The sequence below is a fragment of the Larus michahellis genome, chromosome 2 (assembly GCF_964199755.1).
Source record: "Larus michahellis chromosome 2, bLarMic1.1, whole genome shotgun sequence".
Taxonomy (NCBI): Eukaryota; Metazoa; Chordata; class Aves; order Charadriiformes; family Laridae; genus Larus; species Larus michahellis.
This window is the reverse complement of record NC_133897.1, coordinates 150,229,686-150,251,616: the sequence shown is the minus strand read 5'-3', so window position 1 is coordinate 150,251,616 and position 21,931 is coordinate 150,229,686. Positions and strand designations below refer to the sequence as shown.

The following is a 21,931-nucleotide window of genomic DNA, read 5'->3' as shown; positions in this document are numbered from 1 at the left end:
GTATTTTAAACATACGCGCAGCCAGCATATACTATGCTAGATTGTGTGAAGAAACATTCTGTATGCCATCAGTTACTAGCATTGGGTAAATCAAGTCTAGAATGAAGAGCTCAGAATAAATATGCATATATGCAATTCAAACAGAACATACTAATTGCAAATGAAGTTGCAATCAAACATTGAATTAACATACTCAATACAAATAAACTTTTTAAACAACAAGACGGAATTTTAAGTGGAAGAAAGTTTTCATCTTTCTGACATCCACCATTATTTAACAGTGTAGAGCTAATAACATACAGCAAATACGTTCGAACTGTCATTAAAGTAGATTTAAAGCACAGAAGGAGTATCTGTGTAATACGGCATATCCCTGATCCTGGGGGGGCCTCCGCACGCGTGGGGCGGGGGTGCCCCCGAGCGGCCAGGACGGCAATGACACGAGTCCGGTGGAGCAGGCACGACTTCCCATGCTCCACTCCAAGAGACAGTTTTTAGAGTATTCTTTTAATTAGGAGTACAAAGATTTGTTAGTCAACAGTAGCCGAGCCACAACAGTATCTAATTGCTCATTCAGTTTCTGCTTCTCCTCCACTTCATCATCTATTAGACACCTCAAATTGAAGCTGGCAAAAATGAAACGTTCTCACTTCAAAGCCCCATTCCTGATACTCTCTATTCATCAACTTTATTTTTGCAACTCTTTATAGACCTGGCTGATGTTAAGAGTTCCAGATACAAGAATTTACAATGGATCATCTTAAGAAACTTCTGTTGGCAAGTTATTGTATCACACTTAAATTTCAAAAGGCCCCAAAGATCCACATAATTAAAAATTACCAGTAATGTGGGCAAAGCTAGAAAACAGTAGTTATCGAGGATCATAATAGTGACTCTCTTCAATTAAATGTGAAAAGAAAAGAGAATTATTAACGAAAGATACTACTGTCTTTTTTTTGTTTGAAGAATTCAACCTCTTCTGAATTGCTGAACGAATATTTGCAACAAAAGTCAGAGACTTAAACCACTCACTCCCTGGCAAAGAAGTACAGAGAGGAATGCCACCAACAGTGTCACGTAGTCTTAACTTCTTCATGCTGTCCAGCTACTTACTCAGGGAAAATTAGAAAGGATAGTAACACGTCATAACCCATTTTCCACAGACTTTTTCCCCCCTTCTACATTACTTGTTAATTACGCTTCTTTTTTGAAAATCTGAGCATTTGCAATACTATATAAAATATGGATTACTAAAAACCGGTGGAGGTGACACCATATTACAGTGCACTGATAGACAGAAGAGCCTTAGAACCACAAGTCCACAAAATTTTTTATTAAAATAACACCAAGTTTAAGAAATCAATGCTGTGCAAAGAAACTTCAACTCATCGTACAAAAACAAAAATAATGATTTTCCATTCTTAAGTGTGGAAACTGCATTCCAATCCCAACATGATTGACATAATACAGAAACAAACACTGTATCCCAGGTGAATGGCAAAGTTAAAGACTGGCATGCTGGGCAAGGAAGGTTCTTATTCTTTGCAAGAGTTCTTTCTTTACACTGTCTGGTACCAAAGCTGAAACACAAATAAGAAAGCAAGAAGTAAAAAAGACAAAATGGAAAATATGCTAATACCAACCTTTTACAACCGCTTCCTCTATTCTTTCTTTGTTATTGCAATTCTGTTAATACCTAAGTAACTGAAGCTACTTGATTTTCATATAGCGTGTCTATATTTTTCCCATTTAAAACGGGCTAAAAATGAAGTCTATTGAGAATACTGGTGTTATTGGTAGTTTCTTTGGCTAGCCATAGTCAAGAAAATTGGTAAGTTTGATGGAAAGGATTATTCAACAGCAAACAGGATACAATCACCAGAAACTAGTTTGATTATCCTACTTTTTTTCTTCACAAAGTTAAGACCCAAAAAAAATCTCAGCCATGACCTCAGAGTAAGGGTCTTCAGAAAGTTAGTTTGAAGGCCTATTTTTATTTAAGACTTGATGAAGTTTTGCACACTAACACCAAAGCCGATTAGAGAGTCCAAGAAGAACTATATAAAGAAGACTGCAGTATTTCCTTAAGAAATTACATTTTTTTATATCTGCATGCTATGTCCTTTCCTTTTCCCACTACCTATTACACTAGCACTGTTAGTTCAGATTTTCCATCTTAAAAAGAACTGGAATTTTAAAACATCTCTGCCTCATACCCGAAGTTTTTTTGAGACCATTAAGTGAATTATACAGATGAATACAGACTTAGGACTAAATAACATCACCTGCAGAAGTAGCCTACGCACACAGCTCATTACACATTTTGAATGGCTGTTACACAACAAAAATTCACAGGTTTTATTTGCAGTTAAGCTATTAACATTTTTCCTTGAATCCAACACAGGCAAGTTCATAATGCTTCTTTCAAAATATTAATGAAATAGAGGTAGGTATGTTTGTTGATATACTACACATCTGTGTTTGCATTTTCTTACCTCTGCCTTTGGGAGTGATTTCTGCCACCAAATCATCAACAGTAACATGCTCTAATCCTTTTTCTTTAATGACATCTAGGGAAGACCAAGACAGATATTTTAAGTCTTTTAATCCATTCATTAGACAACAAAACCTGTGCCAATGAAGAAGAGACAAAACCTGCACACACAGGTCACGCGAGAAGATGAGGTAGCTTGTGACCTAGACGTAGGTTGTTAACTCAGTACTTACACTGCATTGTACAGTGGATTTAGTCTCTCATTCATACCTTAGGCTTAAAGATGGGAACTTGTTGCTACGGATGCATGTTGGTCAGCTCGTATTTTAAAATCAAGTATTACAAAGTTTAACCTTATCTGAGCATCACCAGATGTGCATATTACCGGAGTGTTGTAACAGTTCACAAGTTGGTCCGCTTATCTCTTCAAACACATTATTTACATAATAGCAAGAAAGAGATGCGATTGGAAAAAGACTTTGGAACATACAACAAGGGAGAGCAGCAAGACAGTGAATACTTACTACTCTTCCTAACTGGTTTAAACATCTCTCTATATACTTCAGCAAAGTAAAAAAGCATATCTGAAAGAAAGGTATACATCTACAGCAAAATAAAAGCTATGATTAAGATATGCTGTATGATCAATACATACCGATATTTAAACAAATTGTCTACTTATAGTGCCTTGAAGACTACTGAAAAATGCAGAAGTCAATTCTGAGAAGAAACCTGAATTTAGTAGTATAAAACTAAAATATTTTGTATAAATATTAATTTTTTTAACTATACATCATTACACAGGATTGGTTGTCCCCAGAACACTACATGTTTTCGGAACTGACATCACATGAAGTATTTGTAAACTGTTTTTCTTGGCTGAACTCCCTGTAGAATCCTGGATTGCTCAATTATTGGCCCTAATCCACAATGGCAAGAGGCTCTAGAACAAGCTACCAAAAAAACCCACCCCACACCAACAAAAACACTCCACCTCCCCCCCGCCAATCCCTCTCTCTGTCCTTGCTATTGGAGGTTACTAGGCCCTTAACAGGGACAACTGAACTTCTATTTGCATTCTCAGCAGTTAAACTTCAAAGTAGTAACGTAAAACAAACAATTTTGAATTAGCAGATTATAAAGTGTATGGTTGAGAAGGCAGAAAAACATCCCTTTGACTATCTGCACTATTGAAATGGGTAATCAGTCTCTGGTGGTGGCATGCAAGCATGAATCATTTCAGCCTTCTCTGCAAATCCACCTATGAAAACCGACACACTCAGCCGTACAAAAACTTTTTCATGTCATGCCAGACACAACAGATCAAATCAGAATTAAAGCAAAAGCTCAAGGGATTTCTTATTTGCTGTAAGGAAATTTCATCATGCAGTAATAATCCTGGATTCTTAAATACCATTTATAACGGTTTCATACAATTTACAAATCTGTAAATTGTAATAATTCTAAATATTTAACTCAAAACTAAAAGATTTGCATATTTAGAGGTTCTAGGTTTGTTTTCTCCCACTTAAGTAGATGATCTTATTTTCAGGAATTGTATTCAGAAGGAGTACAAATGCACTTCTTTCTCTCAAGTTTCTAAATTGCATACCACCGTATTTGCTCAGTTTTCTTAGTTTTTATTCTCCTGTGGTAAGGACATCTCTCTCAAAACAAAAAGTTGTATCATCACGAATATTTAGGGAACCAATTCCAATACTTAGAAGCTTAATAAGTTTCAGATCACAGAGGTTTTGAGATTTTTTTGACAAGATGGCAAGAGGCTTTCTTGCATGCCAAACCGATTGCCAGGGATACTTTCCTCTTGCACAACTCTTAAATTGATTGTTAGGCAGTAAAGCTTTCATCTGGGACTTTTATGGCCAGCACACCAGTAGATTACAAAGGATAATAGTTATTTGATCACCGTTACCTTTGCAGTGTGCCTTCAACTGATCCTTCCAGCCGCATTCAATTAATTTGGCTCTCAGCAACTCTTTAAGGCTGTTAAGACAATATACAAACTTGTTAAAAACAGCAAAAATTCCTCACAGCTTAAACAGGCTTCAATGTGAAAGTTAAGCTTACAATTACCGCTCATAGCAGAACTCCCACAGCAGCAGCAGAAATGGCTGAACAGCATGTGAATCCTAACCTGAATGAGTACCAATTTTTGTTTATCATGTTGGATTATGAGGAGTCGTCCACTCAGGAGCTAATTCACAGTATTTCTTCAAGCAGCATTGATGTTGCAGCCAGAGAAAAGAAGGAGAAGCCCTTGAATCACTTGAACTGCCTGCGTCTACTCTGGTAGCAAACATATGTTAACTTTCCAAGGTAGAATATTTCACCTGAAACCAGGCCTTCAAAAGAAATAAAACCTTCCCCCACTCCTTTCTGAAAGGAGAATTCTGTACTACCATCATCAACTGCAGGTTTCTCTCCCCAGTTACGCTTTACCTCGTGTTGGGTGAAGATGCCTCGTGAAGGGATTGTATATCTTACCTTCCTGAGCACTGTTAGCAATTATAAGTATTCAGGCATTAAAGAAAGAAACAAAACAATCTGCGACAATGATACATCTACTCCACATATCAAGAGAGAATAATGAAAGCTAGCTAAAAAAGTGAAAATTAGTACTGAAAAATAGAATGGAAAATGAAAGTAAGATATGATAACATACGCTTTAATACCTTCATCCTTTATTCCATCAGCTAGGAAGCCTACTTACCTTGAACCATCCTAAATAACTCTATCAAAATTCTGTGTTTATGAATGAAAGGACTGCAGCAAAAGGCCGAATTATGTAGGTCTAATCCTTTTTGCTCAGTGAATCATATATAGGGCAGATGAACTGATGACAAAAAGGAGAGTAATGATACAGGTGAAATTCACCGCTTCTGGATATTTCTTAATTCAAGAAATCTGAGTGCTCTGTCTCTGATCATAGTACAGCTCTCATACAGCTTGTTTGTAATACAGCATTGGACACCCAGTCAAAATTCTTCTTACTCTTAAATTAGAGTAAAATAGGTCCCAATACCATTTCAAGAAATTCCGTGGTCTGCTGAAGCTCTGAGCAATCTCCAAGGGGATGGTCACAACCAGGAAAGGAGCAGAGCCCAGACACCATATCAGTCTACAGAAGGTTACGCTAGGTACAGGACTATGTAATGACCTAGGAAGACCTTCTCATACTGGCCTTGAAAAATGAAGGAAATAGAGCTTTTGGTGCATGGTGTTAGAAATATACATGAGGCGGGAAACGTCATAAGCACACATGTAAATACAACACAAACAGAGGAGACAACAAAAGGCCAAAAATTAGCTGCCACGCTACATTGCGTAATTTATTGTTTGCCTTTATTGGGATCTCTACAATGACTTGCACAAGTGCTGTTTCACGTGTTCCACTGTGTATTTCTTTCCCTAATAAGAAAAGAGATAGGAACACAAGAAAAACTTAGAAGCAAAAAGGAAAGTTTTGTCTGATTCTCTTTGTCAGAAAATAAAAAGATTTAACTGAGAAAAATTGCATTTAATGGTGATTTTTATATGAACTGAGAGCTTTCCAACACAAACCACTAGAATAAGAAAAAAGCCTTAAGAGTTCATAAGGCAACCAGCCCATCCTTTATTTTCCCAGCTTCTCAAGAGTAAAACTAAACTAAAACTGTTCAAAAGGCAAAAATAAGTTTGTGGGGTTTTTTTAATATAGCATTATATAATACATATGACACTCACATGCAGACACTTGAAGAATTTAGAGTTAGGTTTACTTAATCTTTACTTCTAGGTCATGTTTGATAGTATTTACTGCCCGTTACTGGCACGGAGCAGGAAGCCTACTTACCGTTCTCGCTCTCCTGTTTCTATTAGCTTTTGGTTAATGGTTGCTCTCATCTGGGCATCTTTATTCATTTTGGAAATCTAGGTTTTTCACAGACCTAGGCAGGGCAGAAGAGAGCTGTGACAACCATCGGCGCCACTTAATACAGCAAAACCAGAGTCGCCCGCACAGAATTACACGCAGCACCGCCTCCATTTGCGCATCCCTGCCCTTGGCGGCCGGAGCGCTGGTACATGACGGGCTCACGGGCCCAGCACCGAACGGCGCTCGCCCGCCTACCCTGGCGCCGGGCGGGGGGGGTGGGGCCGGTCAGTCACTGGGCCGCTTGCCCACCCTGGCCCGGCGCGGCCTTCGCACAGCCCGGCCCGCCCGCCTGCCACCTCACCCGCCCGGCCCGGCCCGGCCCACCTAGCGGCTCCCCTGCCGCGGCCGGAGGGAGAAAAAGGGGGCAAGGAAAGGCCCAGAGAAAGGCCCGAGCCCCATCTCACCCCTCCGCGGCACCGCCAGTCCCCAGCGGCAGGAGGCAGATCCACCTCCCGGACGCACAACACACCACCGCCTGCCCCGGGCGCCGCCGGGAAATGTAGTCTGCGCCGTCTCGGCGACTACAGCTCCCGGCGCGCTCCGCGGCAGACGGCGGCGCCGGGCCTGGACTACCGCTCCCAGCGTGCCCCGCTCCCGCCCGGCGCGGCCCTTCCCGTGGTGCCCCGCGGCGGCTCCCGCGCGCCTCCTGAGGTCTGCCGAGCCGCCTCCGCCGCTTCCCGAAGTTTTCCCCGCGGCCGCGGCATGGCGGGCGCCGCCCACTGCTCGCTGCAGGCCAAGCGCCTGCTCTTGGACCCTAAGTTCGAGGGCTACAAGCTGTCCCTGGAGCCGCTGGCCTGCTACCAGCTGGGGCTGGACGCGGGTGAGGAACAGGGCTGGGTCCGACGGCGTGCGCGGCGCCGGGGAGGTGGGGGGGCGGTGGCCCGGCCGGCCCCTCGGGCAGCAGGGGAGGGCACCGGATCCGTCCGTGTTTCCCTCCGTCCTCTCGCGGTGCTCGGCGGCCCTCCGTGCGAGCGTGGCCTGAGATGGAGAAAGCCCAGCCCGCCACCCGCGGGCGCCTGCGCGCCTCTCCTCTGTCGGGAACGGCGGGTGGTTAAAAGACTCGGCGTTTCGTATCGATTTTTCCTGTTATAATTGTCTGCAATGTTGTCATTGGTCCCCCCCGCCAGCCTCAGGAGGCTTCATGGTGGACCAAGGTCTGTTACTGTTGTCGAATCACTGCCTTACAGCTTGTCCGCCCCTGTGAGTCTGAACCTAGTTTCAAACTGGGTAAGAAAACCTGTGTGACAAATCTGGGCTTGGCTTGTGCGCACTTGGTGGGGCCAGATGACCAGCTGGGGTAGTTCAAAGTGGTAGTGTACACGTGACTGTGGTAGAGTATATATGAAATTGGTATCTTCTGCAAACGTCAGTAAATTAACTATTTTCCTTTCTTACTCTGCCCACAGTTCAGAGGTGGCTCTTCAGGCTATGCATTGCATGCTCTGCTTTTTCTGCTAAGCGTTATTAACATTTGAGGTCCTGGTCCATTAATGGGCTAATTCACTGACAAGAACATGGGCACAAAGTCATGCTGGGTATGTGCCTACAACCTTAGCCACGCTCCTTGAAATCTCTCAGCATTCTACCTTTATTGATTTCTGAAATTTAGATCCTTTGGAAGGTGCATGAATTAGTTTCATTTTTTTATAAAGTTGGGACACTAATACACAATTTGGGTGGACTGATCTCTTCCCCTATGTATTTATTGAACAATATACCTGTCTACAGAGTTAGCTGTTATGCATTACTTTAGTTTTGTGTTGAATGCATTGCATTAGTAGTGAATCAGAAAGGTGCGTTTGCAGTGGTGAATTGACAGCAGTTGGATGGAAGTTGTATATGAATTGTGTATTGAAGGATGAGTGAATGAGACTGAGGTGATACTGTATATGTATCTATGAGAGGACTGGAGAATTTAATGAGTAACATTTTTGTTATGTATTTTGACGTTTTTACTGTAAGACTGGTTTAGGTGTCACCTATCAGAAGTTAGTCCAAATTTAAGTGTGTGTATGTGTTTTAGAAGTGTACTACAGCTGTGTCAAAGATGGTAACAGATAGTGTAGCGTAAGCAGTCTCTTAGTTTATCCTTTATTTGATGTTCTGCCTATGGTCAAACTAGCTGTGTGGTTCTTGAATAGACACTTGTGCACCTGTCCTAAATAGATGAGGATTACAGATTTTCATTAACATATTTGAATGATGGAGTTGCTAATGGAGAGATGGATCTAGTCATTCTTGTCCGTTCAGATATTTTACGTAATAGCTACAGTAATTTGTGTGATAGAAGATTGATATGTGTGTCTGTGTTCTTTTCTTTCTCCACTTCCCACAGCACAAAGATCCTGGCTCACTGCAGTCTAACTTACTTGGCTGTCCTATTAAACCATTAATACAAAGTCACTTATTCTGTTCTCTGTGTGTGTTTTATGTAGATAGATATAGATATCAGTCCACTGAAGAGTGGAAAACTTTTGTTGTTGTTGCTTTTTAAAATCAGTAACATGAAATATAAAACAAACCAGGCCCTATATCTGTCTTCTAGATGTTTTGTTTGTCCATATTTCAGCCTGCTCTTAGGCCATACAGCTGTCTCTTGCCTTCCTAGTTTTCTCCTGCTTACTTCAAGACAGTTTCCTCACTCTACAGAGATATACCTGAACTTTGTATTTTCTAGTGTCAGTGGTCTACATATGCATTAAACTGAGGGCATCCTTCCATAACTTGAAGTTTATGTTGCGCAGGAATAATAGGTTGAGTTATAGAGACTGTGAGTGCTGTGTAGGCCATGGCTTTTTCAAATTACTGCATGAGAGAAGAAATTAATACTGTGTGAGAAGACCAAGGACTTCTGCTTTCCAGCACATTTGTGAGCAGATTAAAAGTCTCAGGAACTTGGTAGTTTGTGGATTATTGAATTAATATTTGTCACTGAGTGAAGAGTTTGATTTTATTTCCTCAAAGTGGGAGTGAGTAAAATACAACAGCTAAAAGAAAGGTAGAATGATTAGGAACACCATCAGCATGACTAATTTCCGATTTTATTCACAACTATATGAAAAAATGTGGTAGTAGAATCTGGAAGATTAATGTGAAAAAGGCTGTTGAATCTTTTGTTTGTTTTCCAGGAAACTATTTCAGTAATGCTTGTCTCAAGTGACCTGAGGTTTGGACTTCTGCCTATGTGGCATCCCAGATTTCATGGCAGTAAGGTGAACGTGTGAGGTTTAGAGTACTTGGAATATGTGACAATAAGTGGAAATAGGTACTCATTCTTAAGTAGAACTGAGTTAACTCAGCTGTAGTTGAAGTATTTATGCAGTGTTATTACAAACATGAGTTTGATACATGAGTATTAATCTTTCTAAATTAATCTAAAAACATAGATATTTTCATCTATGTTTTTACATTTATCCATTTTTATTAATTTCACTGCTTGCTATAAAATAAAATTACCAAAAATATTGACACATGGAATTGATGCAGGCCTCTAGTACTGGAGCAAGTGGATGGCAGCACATGGTATTGAGAGGCAACTTATGGTGGCTGTCATGTTCATGTGGACTACAGTGAGCTTCATTTTCTGACCATTGTGTAAAACTTAGCATTCAGTTCTAATTTGCCTTTAACTGTCAAACTGTGCTTGCCAGGAACTTGCTGCAGTCAAATGTGCAGCTGAAGCAGAAAGAAATTTAAGACATTTATTTATTAGATCTGTGGTAGTGGGGAATTTTCTAGTGAATTTCTTAAATACATGGTCACAGTGAAGAAGAAGGGTGAAATTCTGATATCTTATGTTCCCTTTTAATTACTTTGATTGTATGTTCTTCTTTTATTTCTTCCTTACTTCTACCCGTTCTGTCCTAGCTAATCTAAAGTTTCACAGTCATTTTTCTTCTCTCATCCTGGTAACATGTTTTGACTAGTAACGAGTACCACACTATAATACCTTTAATTCTCAACTCTTCATCCTAAATTTTGTCTGTTTTGCTCCTTATTTTCTTTAGTTTATTTCCGTAACTTATTTTCAAATGCCTCCTTTGCATTGAGCTTTGTAATGCCTTTCTTTTAGATCACTGAACCTTTGGGAGGGATGAAAGAGCGTCTCATTTACTGTCACCTCTTCTGCCCTGATCTGATCTCAGCAGAGCCCAAAGCAGTGGTTGTGGGGCAAATCCTTGTCTCCAACAAGAAGCATGTCTAAGATGCATGACATTTTTAAAGGAATGAGAGCCTTGCTCTTGACTTCCACTAGTCAGATGTAACTTGATTCCTTTTATTTTTTCCCAGAGGCCTGGAATTTGTTCAAATGTGGGTGTCCCTCATGCCTTTCTCTCTCCCTTTCCTAGCTGGCAATAATAACCACCAGATATAATAACATCTGAAAGGCATAGTAAACATTCGCTCCAACATGGACCTCCTGTTGCAAGCCAGGAGAATATGCAGACAATGCATTAATTTGATCACACACATTTATGGGTTTTTATCACTTTTTTTGAAATATTGAGTTAATAAATGGCTGCCTTATTTGCAGTCTGTTTAGACTAGAAGGTGCGTGCTTCAGTGAAAAGTAGTTGCCCATTAGTGATGCTACATGGAAAACATGCGTTTCTGTCTCTGTGGAGCCAAAGGCACTGATATATTTCAAACATTTATAGATTTTCCATTTCCATTTGAAAAATTAAATATAGAAAAAAAGCCTTTAAAGTAATGTGTGGGAAATACTAAGAAACTGTGAGCCACAGCTTTTTCAGATATTTATAGCTGTAGTTCATAAATCTAGATTTATGAACTAGCTCAAGCACGTATGTATCTGTTCTTGTGTTGCGCTTTGATTTCTTGGTAAAGAAAAGGATAACGTAGAGGCAAGTTCTGCCTTGGAACTGTTGTTAAAGAAAATGGTTCTTGCAGCTGGCAGAAGTCAGCTTATAAATCAAGGCATTGCTATAGTGATACTTTCACAAATGCATTGCTAGTTTTTGGATCGTGTTCAATATAGTGCATGATAGATCCTATTTACTTCTCACACCTGTGTAAGTAATTTGATCAGGCAAAAATACTTCATTACATGGTATCTGTCAGCCTGTGCTTGTTTTCAGCAAGTTATGTGTTCATTAAACAGTAAATTTTTCTGTTTAGTCTATTAATGTACTTATGGCAGTAGAATAAACAAGCCTTGTACTTTTACTCAAAACCAGCAATGAGATGATGCTGCCATTAACAATAAAAACATATTTGTTAATGTTAAAAGAATTAAAGCAGGGTTAGAAGGATCTTTGAATGCTGATACTAGAAAATAAGTTAATGTAATCTCTTCCACTACTAGATAAGTGTATATGAAATACTAAATTGCTTCCACTGGGTGGCGTTGCGAAACAAAGTATGACATACAAGCATATAAACATTCGGTGCCCAAAAATAACATGTCAGTGTAATTATTTTACATACTATCTGGTGTTGTAAAGTTGTTTTGATGTATTCAGTAAAATATCTAAAAATGGGGGGAGTTCTCACCCTTTTTTCCCTACCTTTTTTTTTTCCCCCCAGTTCTTCTTCATACGTCTGATGGCAGATGTAAGACTTCACTATTCATTTAAGTATAAGTCCCTTGATAGTGGTCTTTATTCAAAGGAGGTTTTTTTGCAGTGCAGTGTAAAAGTTATAATAAGATCCAGTTAGGTTAGGGACATCTTGCTGCTTCTGTTGATTCTTATGAGTTGCTTTGTATTTAGTGCTTTTGGTTTTAAGTAAAGGTGGTGAGAGTGAAAATCTTTGCTTAAATATCTTCAAACCGTTTTAGTCAATTTACTTTTTTTAAACGCAGTTCTAGAAAAGTGGCATAATTTTCTTCATACTAGTCTGAAATATCTCACCTAACTAGGGTTGTTGAGAAATAATATTGAAAGCCGAGATTTGATTTATACATTCTACATACTTCCTGTCTTTTCTGGTGTGACAGTATTAATCAGTGTTCCTGGGTTTTAGAGGTGCAGATTTATTTATCAGAAACTTGAAGACAATGTGTCATTCTGTTGAATAGCTGTCGTTAACTGTTGCTGGTTAATTGAACTCAAAAAGCTGAAAAAACCCCACCAAAACAACACAAAAAACCCCAAAACCAAACAATAACAAAAAATCATCAAAAAATCCTGACCAAACAACCAAAGAACCACAAAGCTATGTGACTGAATAAGGGGGTGATCTGATTGAAGTATTTCTTCGTTTCCCTTTATATTAACTTCTCTTTTTCTGAATTTACTTTATTAAAAGTCTTAATTTCTTGTCACATTTGTCCTTCATTTTTGCACTCAGCTCTCTTGGTCTTCTCCTCATTTTCCCAAGGACTATCAAGAAAACTTGAACCTGGAAGTCTGTAGAAAGGAAGGAATGAACTTCATCCTAGTGTAAAATCTCCTATAGGCTATCTGAGCACATGGTATGTAATAGCAGATGGCATTTGTGCACAGATTTCTCTTGATCACAGAATGGGTTTCAATTAATCAAGGTTGGAATAGTTTCTCTAATTACTTCTTGGCAGAGCTATATATGCAGCATACGTTCTGCAAGCAGTTGATAACCTTATTTGAAGTGTTTCATGACAGTACCCTACACATTTGTTTGATCTTCTTGTTTAAAATCACCTACAAATTGTATAGTTTCTGACTTCTGTTTATGAAGAATTAATTGCCTATGGCAATTATGCAAGGGATTTGGATCTCCTGTTCTGACCCCTTATTATTCAGGGCTTCTCAAGACTACAGGCTGAAAAACTAAAGGACAGAGAATTTATTCATGTTCTTCCAGCTTTTATAAAGCTTATCACCTTAGAATCAGCTAATCAATAGTATATTGTTCCAAGAATTTTCTTGAAAGGTTATACGTTTGCTTTAGGAAGCATCTACTTTGGACTATTTTTACACTATTTGTATGTGTTTTAGTTACAATTCTGACAGTAGCAACATGTCTAGGGGTCAAGGAGGGAGAAGTGGAGAAAGGAAGATTTACAAAATAAATCAATTTAGGTTTTCTGTGCTAAAAAGGCTTTACATGCTTCTGCATGTGTATTGTAATTTCAGAAGATCAGTTAATGTAGCTACACAGGAAGTAGATGACATGTACTTGGTTTCACTGAAAATAATTATCTTGGATTATATTTGGTTTTGTCCTTAATTGTTTACAGAATATTCACATCATCTCTTGTTGTGTTGGGAAAAATATCTCTCTAATAAAGCTTGATTCTACAAAGAGCTTTAAAATGCATTTTCACAACGCATCCTTCTAATTTCTTTTACAGTGTAATTTACTGTAAAATATTCTAATTAGTTAAAGTAGAAATTGGAATGGGTAGCAGTCTTTCCCATTATGACAGGTGTATTTTCTTCTCACTCTTTTGTTGATACTCTAGCTTTATTTGAAGGGCTGTGGCCTGGGGAACAGTAATTTATTAATTACAGAGGTACGGAAATCCCTCCTGTGTGGTGAATATGAATAATGCTTTGAGATGAGTGGCATTAATACTGTTGATTTGCAAATATCAACAGTGATTATCAATGGATGGATGGTCACACTCAGAGTTGCGGTCAATGTCTTGATGTCCAAATGGCAACCAGTGACGAGTGGGGTCCTGAGGTGTCAGTACTGGGACCAGTGCTATTTAACATCTTTGTTGATGACAGGGACAGTGGGACTGAGTGTGCCCTCAGCAGGTTTGCCAACGACACAAGCTGTGTGACGCAGGGTCAATGTGCTGGAGGGAACGTATGCCATCTAAATAAACCTGTACAGGCTTGAGAGGTGGCCCTGTGTGAACCTCATGAAATTCAGCAAGGCCAAGTGCAGGGTCCTGCACGTTGGGGCAATCCCAAGCACAGATACAGGCTGGGCGGAGGATGGATTGAGGGCAACCATGTGGGGAAGGGTTTGGGGATGTTGGCTGATGAGAAGCTCAACGTGAGCCGGCAATGTGCACTTGCAGCCCAAAAAGCCAACTACATTCTAGGCTGCATCAAAAGAAGCGTGGCCACCAGGTCAAGGGAGGTGATTCTGCTCCTCTACTCTGCTCTGGTGAGACACCACATGGAGTACTGTGTCCAGCTCTAGAGTCCTCAGCACAGGAAAGACATGGACCTGTTGGAGTGAGTCCAGAGGAGGGCCATGAAGATGATGAGAGGGCTGGAGCACCTCTCCTTCGAAGATAGGCTGAGAGAGTTGGTGTTGTTCAGCTTGGGGAAGAGAAGGCTCTGGGGAGACCTTACAGCAGCCTTCCAGTATCTAAAGGGGGCCTACAGAAAAGATGGGGAGGGACCCTTTATCAGGGAACATAGTGATAGGACAAGGGGTGACAATTTTAAACGGAAAAAGGATAGATTTAGATTAGATATTAGGAAGAAATTCTTTACTGTGAGGGTGGTGAGACACTGGAACAGGTTGCCCAGAGAAGTTGTGGATTCCCCATCCCTGGAAGTGTTCAAGGCCAGGCTGGATGGGGCTTTGAGTAACCTGGTCTAGTAGGAGGTGTCCCTGCCCATGACAGAGGAGTTAGAACTAGATGATCTTTAAGGTCCCTTCCAACTCTAACCATTCTATGATGAGGAGACTAATTGATAATTTTTTAACATCATTTTACAAGTATTTTATATAGTAGGACCAGATTTTTTACTAGTCAGACAGTATAATCTTGCATAGTTTCCTATAGCCACTTGTATGTTAATAGCCAGTATATCTGCTGAGGTCGGTTCTGAGGTGTCTAGTGACTATGGGATTGATGATATTGTGATTGCTCTGCAGTGCCACTGATTGCACTGCCATATGAAATAGTGTTTCCAGTAATTGGTGTTCTGACAGAGTGGAATAAACTACTGCTTCTTTAGTAGGTTTTAAGTAGATGCTAAAGAAGAGTGTAAGAAATCTAAGATGAGGACTGCTGGATAGAGTTGTGAATGGTCTATGTTACAGGGGTGGATGGAAGTGAAATACTGGTGTCATGGTTTAGGCCCAGCCAGCAACAAAGAACCATGTGGCAGCTTGCTCACTCCGCCCCCAGTGGGATGGGGAATAGAAGGCAAAACTCATGGTCTGGGATAAAGACAGTTTATCAGAACTGCAAAAGAAGAGAAAAACAACATCAGTAAGACTGATAAAAGAATATACAGTTTAATGCACAATTTAACTGCTCACCGACCAGAACCCGAAATGCCTAGCCCACTCCATGACGTCACATGGTATCGAATACCTCTTCGGCTACCTTGGGTCAGTCATCCTGGCTGTGTCCTGTCCCAGCTTCTTGTGAAAATTAACCCTGTCCCCACTGGGACCAGGACAATTGGAAATAGCTTTGCTCTGTTTTTGAGCAGAAAAGAGAAGAAAGTGGAAGAAAAAGTAGGAACTAAAATAACTGTTGCTATGAGAAGGCTTAGCCTTGACGTGCTTTCCCCATACTCTGGGTCTGAAGGCTGAAGGAGTTTACTTGTAACTTTTGAAAGGATTTTGCTTTTTGCGTGAAGTTCGAGATAAACTTCCTGCAGGGAAGCTAAAGTCCTAGGACGACTGTACTGGAGAGTGAACTGGAGTGACAGCCTGTCTGAGACTGTCTGGGGAAAAAGTTGCTGCACCAGAACAACAGCAGCAGAGAGAGAAGTGAGAATATGTGAGAGAAACAACTCTGCAGACACCAAGGTCGGTAAAGAAGGAGGGAGATAAGGTGCTCCAGGCACCAGAGGAGAGATTCCCCTGCAGCCTGTGGTGAAGACCATGATGAGGCAGGCTGTCCCTCTGCAGCCCATGGAGGTTAACAGTGGAGCAAATAGCCACCTGCAGCCTGTGGAGGACCCCATGTTGCAGTAGGTGGATGCCTGAAGGAGGCTGTGACCCCATGGGAAGCCCATGCTGGAGCAGGTTGGCTGGCAGGACTTGTGACCCCGTAGGGGACCCACACTGGAGCAGTCTGTTCCTGAAGGACTGCACCCCATGGAAAGGACCCATGCTGGAGCAGTTCATGAAGAACTGTAGCCCATGGGAAGGACTCACGTTAGAGAAGTTTGTGGAGGACTGTCTTCTATGGGAGGGACCCCACGCTGGAGCAGGTGAAGAGTGTGAGGAGTCCTCCTGCTGAGGAGGAAGGAGCGGCAGAGACAACGTGGGATAAACTGACTGCAACCCCCATTCCTCATCCCCCTGTGCTGCTGTGGGGGAGGAGGCAGAGAAATTGTGACTGAAGGTGAACCCAGCAAGAAGGAAGGGGTGGGTAAATGTATTTTAAGATTTTATTTTATTTCTCATTACCCTACTCTGATTTTGATTGTCAATAAATTAAATTAATTTCCCCGAGTTGAATCTGTTTTGTCCATAATGGTGATTGGTGAATGATCCCTCCCTGTCCTTATTTTGACCCACGAGCCTCTCATTATTTTTTCTCTCCCCTGTCCATCTGAGGAGGGCAGTGATAGGTTGGCTTTGGTGGGTCAGGGCCAACCCACCACTGTAGGCCACCATAAAAGGTAATAGTTATTACATGATTGTCATGGTTTCAGCTGGGATGGAGTTAACTTTCTTGCTAGCAGCTAGTATAGCGCTATGGTTTGGATTTGGGATGAGAAACCGGGATGGTAGTGCACTAATGTTTTTGGTTGTTGCTAGGTAGTCAAGGCCTTTTCTGCTCCTGATGCCACCCTGCCAATGAGCAGGCTGTAAGGGCACAAGAAGTTGGGAGGGGACACAGCCAGGGCAGCTGACCCCAACTGACCAAAGATATATTCCATACCATGTGACATCATGGTCAGTATGTAAAGCTGGGGGAAGAAGGAGGAAGAGAGGGATGTTCAGAGTCTTTCTTCCCAAGTAACCCTTATGTGTGATGGAGCCCTGCTTTTCTGCACATGGCTGAACACCTGCCTGCCGATGGGAAGTAGTGAATGAATTCCTTGTTTTGTTTTGCTTGCGTGTGCGGCTTTTGCTCTACCTATTAAACTGTCTTTATCTCAGCCCTCGAGTTTTTCCTCACTTACATTCTTCTGATTCTCTCCCCCATCTCAACTGGGGGGAGTGAGCGACTGTCTACGTGGTTCTAGCTGCTGGCTGGGGTTAAACCATGACAGTGATCACAGTGAATGACTGCAGTGGCCTTCAGTGCGGATGACCAGCTTTCCAAGTTTATGGTGAAATTTTAAACTCTGTATGCATAACGTATTTTTCTTCAAATAAACAAGGCCTATGAACTAAGGATGGAAGAATTATTTTTAAATTTTTAGTTTGAACTTTAAATTATTACATTATAAATAAATAAATGTTAAAATAGTAATCTTTTTTTTTTTTCTCCACAGCTGTAGCAGAAGTGAAACTTCGTGATGATCAATATACCCTTGACCACATGCGTGCTTTTGGCATGTATAATTATCTCCATCTTGATTCCTGGTACCAGGATAATGTCTACTATGTGGATCAATTTGGAAGGGTTATGAATGTGTCAGTGACTCTGGTAAGAAGAAACCTTTTAAAAAAATTACTGAATTTGAAAAGATGTGGGGTAGATAAGAAAATATCTACATAGAAAATATGGCAAGTAGGATCCAAATGCAAAAACTGGGGGGAGCTACTGCCAGGAAGACAGGTAGATTAACAAAAATGCAGGTCACCAGTAAGGATGCAAACATTTTAAGTGAGGTTTCCAACATATTTTCATTAATAGTATTGCATTAGTATTGCAGTAGTGTTACATCTGCTTCCATTCTGGGGAAGATACACATGATGACAAGCTGAAGAAAAGAATAGACACTTCTTTTCTAATTGCTGGCTGTTTCTCCTCTACATTACTTGATGTTTGTCTGTTTGTTAATTTGAAAATCCAATCACTGCAGATATGAGGAAAGAAAGAAGCTGTACGCAGTAGAATTAGAAAGCCTTTATGGACTAATAGCTTAATCTAGGCATCACTCATTGGAGGCAAAAAGGTGCTGGTGACCCTGGGCATGAAATAGAGTGTAAGCAAGCTAGGCCGAGTCTGAAAAACATCACAGTTCTCTGCTTTTATACTGATAAGTAGTCAAACTTGCTATTTCTTTTGAGCCATTTTAATGCATGGATGCACTAGTTTCTGTGACAAAGCTATTCTTCATTCCTGGGGGGAAAGGACGTGGCTCTATGGGCACTAGGTTTCTGGTACATGCAATTGTAGCATGTGGTCATTAAGGAATAAAAGACTGTCGAAAGGAAAATAGCCATTGACATGTTACCAAGGAATCTGTCTTGTACTGTGTGGGACAAAAGAAATCAGGGTAATGCATGATTTTTTTGAGAAGCGTCACTTACTCTGTGCAAGGTTCCGGGGGTGGAAATTACTAGGCCAGGGCTAAGCTGAGAAAAATCCTGAAATGGTAGTTTTAGATTTTTCAGAAAATACAGGTATCCAGAGAATGGTACGCTGAGAACTGAAGCTGCAAAATAGTTCCTTTACTTTTCATAGAACATGGAAGCAGTTGGAGCCTTTGGCAGACTCTTGCTGAGACAGAATAATCTTCTGGGACTTCTTCCAGATCTTTTGAGATCATCTAGATTCCCAGTAGGAACGTCTTAAAGAAAGAAGCTTGTCAGGGAAGGCCTTCTGTGAACACTGGCTTGCCACAATCTTATTTTTTTTTGTGTTTTTTCCTTGTGCTGGTTAGCCTTGGCTGGCTGACAGACACCTACCCAGACACTCTCTCACTCCCCCTCTTAACATGATGGGGAGAAAAGTAAGGCAGAAAAGCTTGTACATTGAGATAAAAACAGGACGATCACTTACCAATTCCCATCATGCGCAAAACAGACTTGACTTTGGGGAAATTAACTTAATTTATTGCTAATTAAAACTAGAGTAGGATGATGAGAAACAAAGTCACACAAAGCTCCTACCAGTAGCTTGCTCCAGCCTGGGCTTTCCATGGGCTGCAGCATGGATATCTGCCCCACTGTAGTCCTCCATGGGCTGCAGAGGAACAACCTGCTTCCCCATGATCTGCTCCAACGGCTGCATGCGAGCCTCTGCTCTGCACCCCGGTCTCGGCTGACAGGCTCAGCCGTGTCCTGTGGCATGTCAATTGGAGGGGGTTGGAAGCGGCTGTGTGTGGCACGGGGCAGCCCTGGCCTCTCCCAGAGGCCACCGCTGCAGCTCCACTGACAGCACAACACAGACAGCCAGGACATTCCTTTATTAGGAGGGCACTAAAGTGTGTGAATTTATTTCTTAGCAGATAAACTAGACAAAGGATTTTACAACAGGCGGTAATTTGCATTTTTATGTGCAGTAAAATGAAATAAGAAATATTCTTCCCTAGGACTGATGGGTCCATCGGAATCTTCAAGAAAATAGTAGTTGGTTAATATCTTGTCACGAGTTTCAGTTCCACTGGACTGTGAAATAAACAGCCACCGTCTTGTGTCCTAATGCACAATACAGTGCTGTTTTTCAAAGGAAACATGTTTGCATATGTATCAAAAGGAATGTGTATTCAGAAACATCAACAAGGTGTCTCATTACAAATGTGCCTAGCCATATATTAGTCAAATGTATATTACAAATAATATTGTTTTCAGCCAAGTATAGCTTACAAGTTAGCAACGGCCACAATTAAAATTAATGTCAGTCTTCTTTAAAATAGAAGATGGAACAGGTTAACATGCTTATCCTAAATCCAAGGTGAAAGAACACATAGGCTTTTTAACACATAGCTATTTATAGTTCTGCTTCCTATTTCGGTTGCAACTTTGATTCTGATATGGCGGTGTGTTAGTTATCCATAAATCATGAATTATCCCTGCAACTTAGGTGTTTAAAAAGATGTCATCTGTGAAGGCAAAAGGTGTAGGTAATATCTTGCCACTTGCTCAAAATCAAATATAATTGAAAAAGAGGCGTGATCAACACAAGAAATTTCTGTAAGTCAATGGATGAGTATTCAGGTGGGTTTTTTATAGCAGGTTGAGAAAGTTGTTACCCTAACTTGGCTGGAAATACTGTATAGAAGTGTTAATATTCTTCTATTACAGCTATGGGACTATAGGACTTCTTTCATTCAATAAGCCAGCATCGATACTTTGTTTTAAAGACCCAATGGGTAGTGTAGGGACAGGATTCCTGACTTGTGTTTCTTTGATTGTTGTGGGATTTTTTGCATCTGACTTGACTTTTTAAATTGCTTGATGTTTGTAATACTGGAATGTAGCTGGAAAATGAATATTGAAAGTTTTCATCTCCAGCAGTTAAATACTTGGACTTCATTTCCCTACTTTCAGCTCTTCTTGCAAAGATGACTTTCTTTCGTTTTCTATTCAAATAATGGAATTGAGGAATTGTGGCAACAGTAACTCTTCTGACACTTAAGTAAAACCCTTAATGGTATCTATATTTTCATATTTCTGAATGCCAGTGAGACTTAGCTGTAGAATGCTGTTTCTGTAACTTTCAGTTAACTTCAGTTCAGAACAACTGTTAGTGGCACCAGAAACAACGTGGTAATTCTGTGAAATGAGTCAGAATAACGAAGCAGTTAAAGTGAAGAACAACATCATCTTTTAGACTTCTGTATCAGCGTTTTAAATACTTGGCTCTTTGTTATTCAGAATGCTGGGTGTGGACGTTTTTTGGTTAGTTAGAGAGATGTGTCAGATGCCCAGGTATTTTGATTTTTCATAAAAACAAAGTTCTGTATTTGTTATGGCTACTTTGTGGAAATTGTCATATAACTTGGTGGTTGTGGTTTTTTTTTCCTTTCTCTTTTGGTATGTTTTGTCTTTTCTCAGTCCCTGTCTTTTCATTGGAAAATTCATTCTTATTTTAAATCTCTTCTGAAATATTGCTTGTTTGTACAGTATGACAGACTGTTTGTGACTTTGGAACGATCCAAATTCTAAATACAACTTAAAAATTTTAATCTTACAGGCATGCCAAAGAACCTAAGTAAAATTTCACTACTCTGTGTAAGCTAAGACACGCTTACTTAAATAGAGCCTGGCATGGGGCTCAGAACAGTGGAGGGAATTTTTAACCTTGCATTTTACATTATGTCTCTTGTACCTGCGCACTCCTTATCGTGAGCAACTAGAATACACCCTGCCTTGGTCTGTCTGACTTTGCCTGTGGAGGAACCATTTGCTCATAATTTCTACACACATCTGAAACTTGGGCTGCTTAAAAGGCTTAAAATCAGGGTTAGTGTCATAGGCAGGTGAGGCGATAGAGCTGCTGAAAGGACAGGGGTTGTTCTAATAGTGAAGGCACCCAGATGAAATGTGGAACAGATGAACAGAACGACAGGCCAAAAGGAAGCACAGTATGCTGTCAAGAAGCAAAAAAGTGACCAGCGCTAGAATTAAAGGCCAGTGGAAAAGATAAGAGAGAGATCTGGGAGTGAAAAATAGTTAAACAAAGGAAGAATCTTTGTAGACAAGTGAAGGGAGATGAAGAACTCAGTCTGACAAGAAACTGCATCTAGTTTTTTCTTAAAGGAACTGTGTCGCTGTCATTTAAACCT

At 40.6% G+C, this 21,931-nt stretch overlaps 2 protein-coding genes across 6 annotated transcripts in view; one reads left to right on the top strand and one right to left on the bottom strand.

Moving 5' to 3' along the window:
* Positions 1-1,318: 1,318 nt before the first annotated feature.
* Positions 1,319-6,962, bottom strand: ENY2 (ENY2 transcription and export complex 2 subunit). 3 transcript variants are annotated; one of them, XM_074577690.1, is made up of 5 exons: positions 6,833-6,962; positions 6,348-6,441; positions 4,428-4,498; positions 2,496-2,570; positions 1,319-1,580 (listed from the first exon to the last, which is right to left on the bottom strand). In XM_074577690.1, the coding sequence occupies exons 2-5, from the start codon at positions 6,413-6,415 to the stop codon at positions 1,504-1,506; spliced, it is 291 nt and encodes a 96-aa protein (XP_074433791.1). In that variant the 5' UTR covers positions 6,416-6,441; positions 6,833-6,962; the 3' UTR covers positions 1,319-1,503. The 3 variants fall into 3 exon arrangements, with proteins under 3 accessions (XP_074433791.1, XP_074433793.1, XP_074433792.1); XM_074577692.1 differs by having other exon boundaries at positions 6,753-6,905; XM_074577691.1 differs by lacking the exon at positions 6,833-6,962 and having other exon boundaries at positions 6,348-6,626.
* An 89-nt stretch (positions 6,963-7,051) lies between these two features.
* Positions 7,052-21,931, top strand: part of NUDCD1 (NudC domain containing 1) — a 54,732-nt gene continuing 39,852 nt past the window's right edge. The window contains exons 1-2 of one of the 3 annotated variants that reach the window (XM_074577686.1): positions 7,052-7,248; positions 17,747-17,901. In XM_074577686.1, the coding sequence (XP_074433787.1) occupies positions 7,131-7,248; positions 17,747-17,901 (273 nt within the window). In that variant the 5' untranslated portion in view covers positions 7,052-7,130. Of the gene's footprint in view, positions 7,249-12,845; positions 12,865-16,574; positions 16,668-17,746; positions 17,902-21,931 lie in introns of those variants that run through there. The other 2 variants (XM_074577689.1, XM_074577687.1) reach the window with 2 other exon arrangements.

Bases quoted from the DNA above. Each gene is read 5' to 3' on its own strand.
- ENY2 (XM_074577690.1), bottom strand. From the start codon at position 6,415: ATGAATAAAGATGCCCAGATGAGAGCAACCATTAACCAAAAGCTAATA. The intron at 2,571-4,427 runs GTAACGGTGATC...GGTCTTCCCTAG, and splicing joins GTTGAAGGCACACTGCAAAG to ATGTCATTAAAGAAAAAGGA. The intron at 1,581-2,495 runs GTAAGAAAATGC...TTTGTGTTTCAG, and splicing joins AATCACTCCCAAAGGCAGAG to CTTTGGTACCAGACAGTGTA.